This window comes from Halictus rubicundus, chromosome 7 (genome assembly GCF_050948215.1).
Source record: "Halictus rubicundus isolate RS-2024b chromosome 7, iyHalRubi1_principal, whole genome shotgun sequence".
Taxonomy (NCBI): Eukaryota; Metazoa; Arthropoda; class Insecta; order Hymenoptera; family Halictidae; genus Halictus; species Halictus rubicundus.
Genome location: NC_135155.1, coordinates 6,711,015 through 6,723,357, shown reverse-complemented (window position 1 = coordinate 6,723,357; position 12,343 = coordinate 6,711,015). Strand labels below are relative to the sequence as shown.

Genomic DNA, 12,343 nt, shown 5'->3' with positions numbered 1-12,343 from the left:
AATAACGGACCTGAAATCAGTATATTATCTTAACACTTTGTGTGTTCACAAAGTGGGCTCAAAAATTCCACGAAGTAAAAACAATTTATTGAATGCAATAAAAATAAAAAATTTTAATAATAAGATCACTCTTACTCTAAGAACACTCTTTCGCCCCTCTAGTATTCTGGGACAAATAATTCCGCCTCCCATTTCAAAAAAAGAATGACAATTGACAAGTCATTGTCAACAGACACTCTGGGCCCTGTTTCTTGCAATTAATGTAAACAATTTTTATTTTGCACATAGACCCGCAACTCATAAGTGGTTTCTATGCACTTATGAGAAAAGTGAGTCGGCACAGATCAAAATGGCAAAGTGATCAGAAGAATGTAGTATTTCCTAAATTTATTAAACAAAGAAAATAATTTTTACTCGGCTCCTGTTTCCAACAATTATTTATTTTGCATATAGATCCGCAACTCATAAGTGGTTTCAACACACTTATGAGAAAAGTGAGTCGGTACAGTTCGAAATAGTAAAGCGATTAAAAGACCATAGCGTTTACTAAAATTATTGAATAAAGAAAATAATTTTTACTTGGCTCCTGTGTCTTGAAATCAATGCAGGCAATTTTCGTTTGCACGAAGACCCGCCACTCGCAAGTGTTAAATATTTTAACACTGTCCCGGAATCGTGGTGCCTGCGACCCATAGCTGCAAATCCCGATTCGAACGCGCAGCCCCCCCCCCCATTCATCCCCCTCTCGATACAGGGGGATGAAGATAAATATCGCTCGTGATGAAAATAAAATCCTTGACGTAGGTCCGACGGGGCGAGGCTTTAACCTGTCACCCCCCTGGCGAGTGAACCAGGTCTCTCTCTCTTTATCCGAAAACGCGTCGACTCGTTCGATATACACGCAACCCCCAACCAACCACCACGGGGGTTAATGGGAGCGATTTTTACGCGCTGTCTCGTTGTCACCAGCCGCTGAACGTGCTTACGCCTCTTTTTCCGCGTTTTCTCCAACGTTCTTCCTCTCTACCCCTCTCTCTCTCTCTCTCTCTCTCTCTCTCTCTCTCCTCCTTTTTTTCGATTCGACGCCGGATACAAGGTCCGCTTTTGTTCAGGGGGTTCGTGAACGCGTCGACGGTTCAATGGAGTTGTCGTTCGGGGGTTCGGCTAACAAGAATGGACGTGGAAAGTGTGTAACGCTGAAATTAGGACTGCCTGCGACTTTTCGCCTCGATCGAGCCGTATAGAAATTTTTCGAAGAATTTTCGGATTAGGTGGGCAGGCTCCTTTATCGTCGAATTGCTTTAGGTCTGCTTTGGAAGCTGCTCGTTAGGGATTATTGATACTTTTCTGGGACTGGGATGCCGGGATTCGGACCCAAAGCTGACTTTAATACCTTGACTGATGTGTCAAGCGTCCGGATGTAGACTGGGGACTTCTTTTGTTATAGTTTTTTGCATTTATGACGTGTACGAGAAAAGTTCCACTTTGTTAAACAAAGGGATCTTACCCTGAACACAACTACATTATTCAGTAGATTATTACTAGACTGGAGTAACTTTCTGCGTCAATTACTCCGCGGTAGTGGGGATAATTCCGCGACGTTTATCATCCAGGCCTTGGCGACATATATAGAGAAATCACTGTATATAAAATTCCATTTTTCCTCTCGATAATTTGAACAAGCACGATATAACCTGACGATCATGAAAAGGTGATTACAAACTTATTTGCTGTCTTTACCATTTAGAGTTTTTCTTAGCCCACTCATTTGTCTCGTGAACGCACGAAACCTACAATTTGCTCGTGTTACATTGTGTTCTCTTCCGGAGGGAAGGAGGATGATTAAAATTGAATGTTACCGGGGAAATGCGATCATTATCTTGCATGACAGTGGAGAACATGGTGGGACGGCTCTAAAGTATCGACAGACGGGGACAGTTTGTTCGGGGAGTAATGATTATTTGATTTTCTGTTACAGACTTCCGCCGCCCCAACAGCAGGTGACAGTCGGCTCCCTAGGTGGTGGTCTAGGGGTGGCCGCCGGTAATGGTGGCACAGGCACTGTGGGCGCTCAAGGTCAAGCCATGGCAATGCCAGGATTTCCGCTTCGTGCTGCAACGGTGCCACATTATTCACCGTATTCGCCGTCACGTTTCAACATCGACAAACGCTGCCAGCACAGATGCTCCTGGAAATGTTTCTCGATCGCGCTGATCCTCCTGGCTGTTGCGCTGACAGCGATGCTGGCTTACTTCGCTAGTAAGTACATGGCTATACTGAATATTGAACCAGGCTGTCCTAGGATTACACTAATTTTCACGAGGGAGTCTCGAGAGCAAACTTACCCGTGCGTTCAAAATATCTACTCGGTCATGGAAATTGTACTCGTATGTCTTGGAATAGCAAAATTTATTCAATAATTTCCAACGGTTGTGTGTTTGAATCCTGCATAAATTTAAATTTTGATAATACATTTCGATATCCACATATTTTCACAGAAACACACGCAGAAGTGATGGAGAAAAGCGCGGTAAAATAAAGGGAAATATAATCAAGTGTATTATATATACTGAATATATACTGAAAATCATATTGAAATTTGTTAGATTACATTATCGCTTTATCAATGTACTTCGTGACACTATTAGGTGGAACGGGTACATGATTATATAGCAGCGTCCACGGTAAACCAATATCATCAATTAACAAATAATTGACTAACGTGTTCAACATTCAATGTACACACGAATTTCCTTTTTTTACGATCAGATTTACCGAGACTGGTTTGCAGAAAATCACGTTGAAATTAGTTAGAATGTATCGTTGGTGCGAAGGTGTTTCTTGCTATTATTGGGTAGAATGGTTGAACGATGATGCAGCAGAGTCTGCAGTGGGCTCCATCTGCGCCGATTTACGATCACAGGACCCGGCAAACAAATTAATGCGATCTATGCGCGCGGGGTTTCTATTTGTAGATAGACTCTGTGTGTATCGCCGAGTTAGGCAAATCAAAGTTCCGGGCCGAATTTCGGCGACGAGAATCGCTGCCGCCTAACCGAATCTGCAAGTTAATAATGAGTTACTGTACCGTAAATTGCAGATTAACGGGTAGAAGGATTTTCCGGGGGTCGAGGGCCGATAAATTACAACGGGCAACGCGCGGATAAATAAGAGCCATTCACCGAGAACCGGGAATCGACGAAACTACACTCATACATAATAGATGAATGGACTGTGCTTTGCCTTCCGGGTGATCGACCCATTGATTCTATCCACCTTCGTGTTATTGTTATTCGCGGAATTGGGGCAAACCTTCTCAAGTTACGACAGTTGCTTCATTGGCAACTGGGAATCTAGCATAATTCAGCATAGAGACCATTGATTCTTATCGGAGACCTTAAACAGTCTGGAGGAAACGCTGAGGACCTACGCAGAATCTCAGAGATTATCATATAATTATTGGGACATCAGCTGAAGTTTTATGAACTTAAAAAATTATTGATACTCTTGGAGAACTCCTATGCGTCCGAAAGAATCATTGACACTGTCGAAGAACGTCTGTGTACATTAAAAAGTAATTAAAGCTCTTGCAGCATCTCTATGTACCTCCACAAAATTACTGACACTCTTAAAGCATATGTGCGTAATTCAAAAAATCATTCAGTCACTTGAAGGATCTCTATAAAAGTAAACAAATTACTGATGCCCTTAAAGCATCCCTACGTACCTCACAAAAATAGCTGACACATTTGAAAAATTTGCATGTACCTCGAAAAATTAAATACACTTCCAAAGGACTCCTATGGTCTCACAAAAATCATTTGCATCCTTCAAGGATTCCTGTTAGTCTCAGTAAATTACTGGAACACTTACAGCATCCCCGTAAGCTTAAAAAAATTGTTGGGATTCTTAAAGCTTCTGTATGTGCCTCAAAAAAATTTTAACAACCTTGGAAAGATCCTTAGAAAGTCTAAAAAAATTCCTGTATCTAAAAAAATTAGTACAACATTTGAAAGTTCCTCTATTGAGGTCTCTGAAGTTTAAGGACAATTTTAAAAGCAAAAATATCATGGAATAGTGTTCGAATGTTTTCCCCACACACACACATTATTATAAAGATCCAATTACTTAAATTACGAGTTCATTAATAAAAATGAAGTCCTCGCACCGCTCCCGCGCATCCAATACATCTAATTTTGATTGCACGCCTGGTTAAGAGCGAGAAGAACGCAGAACGCGTGCAGTGAATCGGCGCAGGTAGAAATAACTTTTAAGTAGACCATCCGCTGTGAATCACATTATCCCATTCAATAAATTTATTGTCGCCGTTCCGATAAGTTCCGGCGCGGTCGACCGGTTTTTGAAATTTGTATTTCCCCCGGGCGGCATCGAGGTATTTTATGAATGAACTGTAATGGATTTGCAATTAAATTTCGCTTATCATTTGTCCCGTATCGCGTGCACTTAACGCCATTAGTACATTATACAATGCGCAGACATATTTTCGATCGCGCCTCCGATCGGGCCCGGTTGCGCGCGCGCGTGTGCGTGTATGTGTTCGGTTCTGTTTCCCCCGATCAAATGGAATTTTTATCGACACCAAATTGCACCGACGTTCCCGCTTGTTACACAAATATCCGACAAAAATCGACGGTCCCCTGTACGTTTAATAACACGGCTACATTGCGTTTTTAGGACGCGAAAAACAATGAAAGTCGATGACCTGTTCGCAAAATTAACCCAGCTCTCGAGCTACAATTATTATTTCACGAAAATTTCACCGAAATCGAAATTTCTCCCGCTCGGGGGGATAACGCGACCCAGCAGGCACCCCTGCCACCCCCCTCTCCAAGTTAATGCCTATCGCAGAATGAAGGGATTTTCCTCGAATCGACTTCATAAGCTCCGAAGATCCGAAATTTATGGCAGTTAAAACCTCTCCGCCGAATCGTGTGTTTCAACGTCGCAGCTACTCTGCCAGACATCTTATTAGCGGACAGAGGCTCGAGGTATCGATTCGCGTGAGTTTCTCTCTCCTTCTCTCTCTCTCTCTCGCTCGCTTTCCATGGGGTTCTCTCACCCTTGCCCGTGAACGACGCGTCCCGTCCCTGGCTCGATCATTATTGGCCGAAAAGACCTGTGCCAGACGCTCGGATCGCTCGAGAAATATTTATTCAGGGTTGCTTGAAAACCTGTCTCACAAGAGGAATTTAGCGGAAGCATTACAATCAACTGAACGTGTAAATCTGCTAACAGAGCGGAACCCATGGTCGACTTCGCTCTTGGATCTACTCTTGGATCGCTTTGGGCGTTCGTGAACCCCTCGATACTTGTAGTGTCGCGGTGGGGTGGAGATCTTGTGTTGGACAGATGCGTGAGCAGTATGAAGATTGAATTAAGAATATTTTACTTTGTGGTTGTGGGAATTTAGTTTTTACTGTTGAAGAATAACATTTATATTGGAAATCAATTTTTTTTTATTTAGGGGATACGGAATGTCCCTTGGAAGAGAGTAGTTAAATTCAGGTTGGACCTAATTTACAAGTCGTAATTAATTCATGCCACTAGTAATACTGTTAACTATTCTTCTATCCTAGATATTTCTATCTCAAAATTCATAGTGGATGAACCCAGATGATAATTCAAATTAGGCTACCGAAAGAACCAATGTGAAGAAAGTAATCATATAAATTATATTGTTCGGGGTTAATTAAATTAAGTAGCCTATTCTCTCCGACCTATTTTACGAAAACATTTTTTAGTTGAATATACACTGGTAGGTGAAAATGTATACTCGGTCTCTACGTTCTTCGCTCTAGAAATGACGTTCCAAGAATTTTTAATAATATTGGGTAAAGGAAAATAGTGGGAAAAGTAGGAATCTCTAAAATATCACTTCTGGAATATAAAGTGAAAATTTACCTGAATTTTGCATGCGCCGCTGTTACTTTAGTAAATGTTAGTATAATTCTAACTGGATATCGAATGTTCACAGAAATTCCCATTTTTGTAGGAAAATATACAGAAAATAGAATTTATGACAGAAATGGGTCTGTACAGTTGTAAAGAGTAGGCGTGTTATCTTCAGCTTTGTGAAATTATTAAAAAAGGAAAGAAATCTCTACTCGGTACCAATTTCTCGCGATAAACAATAGTTATTTCGATTAAAGATCCGTCGACTAACCCAGCCGAAATGGTTATTAAAATAACCGTTCACGGCGAATATAATACCCTACTTCATCAAATATATCCACTATTCTAGTTTTTCTAACAAATCAAAGTGAACAAGCTCCGTCTGGCCGACGCTTCTATCGAATCAATGGGTGCTTGTTCGAATGACTGTATCGTCATGAAATAGGCCCGTTCTACTCGACCGACAGTGATTTCCTCGACAATGTTTACGTCGATACTATTTCCCCAATATATGCGTTCATCGACATTCTATTTTCAGCGATATCAGTTTCCATCGACATTCTGTTTTCATACACGCCACATATACATAACCATGTATATTCCATGTGCACGCTTTTGCGGCATTACTCGAAACAAAACTTCAAAACATCCGAGGCGGCGAGAAAAGTGTATGAAGTTAGCCCTTTGCATTCGTAGCTATTTTAACTCTAAAAGGAAACATTTCTTCCGACCTAGAACATTTCCCTTCTATATGTATTTTTTTCATGTTATACATACGAAAGTGATGGAATTTACTCTTACAGTACTGAAAGGTTTAGTAATTTACTAAATACAAACAAATTTAATAATGTAAAGAATATTTTGATGATACAGTAATGTTTAGTGACGCCATACTTTGACTGCCAAACTAGAAACCTCAAAAATTCCATAAAATCAACATAAGTTATTTAATGAAATAAAAGTTGAAAAAAATTAAATGTATGATATTGAGTGTAGTCCTCCAATTTTCTCGCATTTTATAGATCCTAATCAAATTTGGTTTATCAAATTTCATTGTAGATCCTAATCAAATTTACTAATGTAAAGTACACTTACAAATTTTTCAGAGTCATCTGTTCCTCCGTCGGATCCACAGCACACTGTTATTGACTCACGCGAATACGTCCAAACAATTGAACCACACAATCACTAAACTCTGCACAACACACTTAACGAAATTGTGGCAGCGAACGAGAAGAAGTTACAATTATTCGGACGTATTCGCGTGAGTCAATAATAGTGTGCTGTGGATCCGACGGAGGAACAGATGATTCTGAAAAATTTATAAGCGTACTTTACATTAGTATTTTATAATGTAAGCTTAGTATTCGTATGTATAACATTGGATGCAAGGTTTTCTTTCATATTTTGCAACTTCAAATTTATGATCCGAACGGACAGGGTGACAACGATTTCGTGCGGGCTTAGCAACGAATGTCCCTTTAAACTAAGTTCGTCTCGAGGCACGCGCACGATTATGTTCCGTCTCATCGACACGGTCACGTGGACTGTAGTAGTAAGCTGTTGTCGGTACGTATAACTTCACACAATCAAATTTTGCAAAAACTTCAACGGCTTATACCTCGATAACTATTTGTTTGCGACACATGGTTCCTTTCAAACTTTTTCTTTTCTCGACGTATAGAATTTTCTGAATTTTCTCAATAGAAGTTTCTTCGGCAAATGTCCACTGATCCAGAGGTGTAGATTCACCCCTAGGCGGGATGACCATCACTTTTTCGGTGAGAACGTCGATGGAAGCATGTATTGGGGAAACAGTGTCGAGGAAGTCACTGTCGGTCAAGTAGAACGGACCCCACGAGGCTGCGTCTCAGCTTGGTCAGAATCGACCGGCAATATTTTCACCTCTCCCCTAAGCCGGATGGAGGCAACCGCGGCTAAACGAACCATTGCGCCAGTAACCGTTGCGTCGTGACCGCACTTCCTATCAAAGATCCGGACTTCCGTCGTTAAACGGTATTTAATTTGGCGGTGCACGGCCCGCGGGAGCATCTGTGTCAACCGTGCGCAACTCTCTATCCCCTTCCTGGTTGTGTTTACCCTTGCGTGTGCCGGAGCTCAGAAGCGCATCCTCCTCGGGTATTTCGCGGGCCGATGATTTTCACTGAAATTTCCGCAACGCGTCGCGCCCCGGGAAAACAGAAAAAAATAACACGAAGAAACCGACGAACCCGGGCACCAAAACCGTCCACGGTATTTCGTGGCTCGACGGTTTTGATGAAAATTTGATGTTGATGGGGAAAAGTTACAGGACGAGACCGCGCGCCCGGTTTTCATTAGAGCCCAGCCATTTCTATTTTCTTTTTTTTTTCGGGCCTCGAAACGGTATTCGCTTATAAAGAACGGACGTAAGGGGTAATGGAAGTCGGAGGAACTCATTCACGGCTACATTTTCCTAGACTACAAACGCATGCACGCCCGCAGTCGACCTTTAAAACCCCTTGGGTGAACATCCTGCCGAGGAAACGCTGCTCTGCGCCCCTTTCGAATCGCTCGGGTCCTGGAGAAACGAATTTCCAGCGGCGTCTGTCCCTCAAGGATGGTGTTAATTATCAGCCATTTCTCAAATTTTTAAGCTGGACTACATCAGAGGAATTGGTAGCACTTTGTTATGCTCCCTCGTCCCCTTCGAGTCGCAGCAGTCCTAGAACAATTAAGTTTCCTTAGCATTCATTTCTAATTTTCAATGGAGATGTTAAATCACATTTAGAAGTTTCTCAAAACTGTTTCTTAGTGTGGTATAAATTAAAAAAATTATCAGCATTTCGCTGTCTCTTCATTCCCTTCAAATCACTCCAACCTCTGAAGAATTAATTTTTCTTCGCATACATTCCTGATTTTTCTAATCTACACATAGACCATAATATGGTACAAATGGTGAAACATATTGTTAGACATTTTAGAATTTTTTCCAGCCCATAAACAATCATAAAAATGAACAAAATACACCTCTTATTTTCAAAAATTTAGAATACATTCATTTTTCTCACATTCATTCTTAATTTCCACACTCTGAATGTATTGTAAATGTATTGTTAAACAAATGAGAATTTCTTTAGGTTCCGGTCAGTTCGAAAAATTAGGAGCGCTCTTCGATTCTCACAAGTACAAATGTGTCGCAAGTAATATTTATTTTCGATTGTCCAACTCTAAACGTAAAAGGAACGCGTTGAAACCCACCATTGGACGCCAGCAATTTTTTACAAACCCCAATGGACCATTCTATTGTGCCACCGGTGGTGTAGATTAAGGGTTGAAACAGTAGAAATGGAGTAGAAGCTACGAAGTGGCTCGGTCCGTCCCATAACACGATAATTGCATCCCCGGCGAAGGGGGTGTGGCAAAAACGAGTCTGAGACTGATCAGAGAAATTAACACCTCTAACTCCGTGCTTCTTCAGCCCCTATAAATCATCCAAATTTTTTCATTCGTTTCACTTAACATTTACCCTCAATCTAATCATGAATCCAAGAACACTAAAATATTTAAACAAAGGGGGGATGTTTTAAATTCTTCTTCGTCCCTCAATACATCATTCTGTCACATATATACACGCATGGATAAAGGGTTGAAACACCGTGTATGTACTCCTCATTTCCCAATTTTAAGTACAAACTTCAAGACATTGATCAATAAACATTGTTTTAAACCATAACCGTAACGAATATGTATGTCAAATGTTGAAACAGTCGAAGTTGATTTTACTCACCTCTAATGTCCAATGTTCGAACTCCAAGCATGATAAAAATGCTAAATACAGACCTCAGGACAACGAACACTTTAAAACAGAAATAAGAACCTTCCACAATTATTTTCAACCGTAATAAATGTGTACATGAAGGGTTAAAACAGTAGATATTTATTTTGCCGAACATCTATTTTCCAACTCGAGGCACGGAAGGAGAGCGTCAGAGCCCATTTTTGGGCGCCGGCAATTTGTTTCACCCCCAACGGATCGTTCTACCGTGTCGCCAGGGGTGTAGACGGCGAAGGGTTGAAGCTGTAGAAATGGAGTAGAAGCTGCGGAGTGGCTTAGCCCGCCCCGTAACACGAAAATTGCATCCCTGGCGAAGAAGGTGTGGCAAAACCGAGCCGGGGACCGATCAGAGAAATTAACGCCCCCTCGTTATCAGCGAGAAACAGAGGAGAGAAGAGAGACACTGTGCGCGGGGGTGGGTCCCGTAGACGGGCTTGAAATTGTGTTTTTGCATTCAGCCAGAGTCGACAAATCCCCGAATCCGAACGCGGCCGGTCAAGGTCTCCGACGGAGTAGCATTACGGTTTATCTTTCGAAGGCGGCAGGGAATGAAGGGGATTTGAAGGGGAAGAAAGGGTGGCCGACGAGCGGGGCTGGGCTCGCATTGTCCTACGAATACGGGGTGGGTTCTCATAAACTACCCGGCCACGGCACCAAAACGATAGACTGCGAAATTCATAGTTATTCCGGGCAAGACGGCCTCAAAGATGAGATCACTCGGTCTCGCATACAAATTCGCTATAAACAAATCCGAATTGTTCGCAATTTATAGTAGCACCGATATTTATTTCAGAGAAACCTTAAATTGTATTTTATGACAAATATTTTCTTTTGCTGCTTGTAAGTTTCACCTACCTATCTAGAACACCTAATATTTTAATCGAGCAATTGGGTAATTTCTACTGAAAGCATTAATTCAATTTTCAAGTAACTGGATTCAATTAAGAAAATTAAAAAATTTGTACGTCTAGAAGATGTCTGAAGAAAAAATTTCAAAACGAGTTGACAGAATATGAACCTCCAAAAGTAACAAAATATTCTTACAATTTAGAGAATTTCATTTTTGTTCTGCGAAAATCTTTGTAATCATGCTCCTTTAATTTATCCACATAATCTTGAGGCGTAATATAAATTATTTATCATTTATCAAGAGAATTTATCATTTACATTTAATTTTAAATTTCAATTGAAATCATTTACAAAATGTCTATAACTATGTTTTATTTACTCGCAGCTATCTATATTTGCACCAAGTCGCAACTAAATCGTGAAAATTCAAGCTTTAAATATTAATATTTGCAACCGAAGGAATTTACGTTACAATATTAATTTCACGAAATTATCTTTCACAAATTTTTGTCTCGCGTGCATCTATTAAATATGCAATATATTAACGTTTTTTATAAAATGGCCATAACTGCCGGACTTACCCCACGCGAATAGACGACGTTTAAAAGAAAATTGTTGAATTTTGCAAGGGTTGGTACCGGGGGGTGGTGGTTTGTGTCACGTGAAACGATTGCTCTGCACGCGCGCGAACTTTCGAGTGTGATATTTTTTTTTGTTCATAGAAAAAGAAAGAAATTGCTCCCTTTTATCGCTTTTTTGATCAGCCGGACCTTTTTTCCTCTTCGAGTAAATGAGCGGTGCTTTGAAAATAGTGACAGAGGGTTTCTTTGTAGAACACAATGGACTCGTGTGCTCGCGAATTTTCAACTCGCCGATGAACGTAGCACCGCGCGCGCACTTCGCTCGCGTTTAATTGAAATTGCTCCACTGGAGCTAGCAATACTGTTTTTACGTCGGAGCACTTTTTTAAACGAATTCAGTCGCTTTTTTAAATGTGTGAATTGCCTTCGGGTTTGATGTTTCCAGCCCGGCGTTTAGTAGCAATTTGTTTTCGCGTCTTGCGCAGCTGATTAGATTTTTAATGTTTTCTCCTGGCCCAGATATAAAACGCCAGCACATTAGACAATTTTTAGAAGACTGCTAGAAATTGTAAAATTAATAATCTTTATTCTAATTTTATATAATTACATAACCATAAGTAGATACAATGCAAAATATGCATTTTTGTTTCTGCCCCATTAACAGAAACTTGCATAAATTAAAGATTAATAAACATCGAAGCAACAAATGGAGATTAATAGCACCGCCACGGCAATTATAATTGCGGAACAATTTTCAGTAACAACACCCTTGCCTAAAATTTCTCGAAACAATGTTAAATGGCAATATTAATCATTAAAATTAGCCTCATTAATATAGTTCACTGATAATTCCACAAATAACTTGTCAGGAATATAAATTTTCAAATTTAGATGTATTTTAGCAAGGGGTGAAACCACAGCGGAGGCTGACTATAAATACAATTTTCGAGGATCCATATTAACAGAATTGAATTTCTTCTTTTAATTCTTGAATATCTCGAAAGAGGTACTATTTCTCGAATTACTTTGTGCTTGGCTGTTTTGGTGGATCGACAATATTAAAGCAGATTAAAAATGTCTGTCATAATCTCCAACTGTTGAACTTCAGCTACCACAAGCCTATTGGTAAGCTTACCGGTGACTCTGTTTTATCAAAAAGCAGCTTAACAATTTTCGTTTAAAT

General features: G+C 40.4%; 1 protein-coding gene across 6 annotated transcripts in view; it reads left to right on the top strand.

Annotated features, from left to right (window-relative positions):
* Ten-a (Teneurin-a transmembrane protein) overlaps positions 1 to 12,343 on the top strand; it is a 1,070,822-nt gene that overhangs the window by 992,534 nt on the left and 65,945 nt on the right. For all 6 annotated transcript variants that reach the window (XM_076790528.1, XM_076790527.1, XM_076790526.1 and 3 more), the window contains one exon: positions 1,979 to 2,259. In XM_076790528.1, coding sequence (XP_076646643.1) covers positions 1,979 to 2,259 — 281 coding nt within the window. The remainder of the gene's footprint in view (positions 1 to 1,978; positions 2,260 to 12,343) is intronic.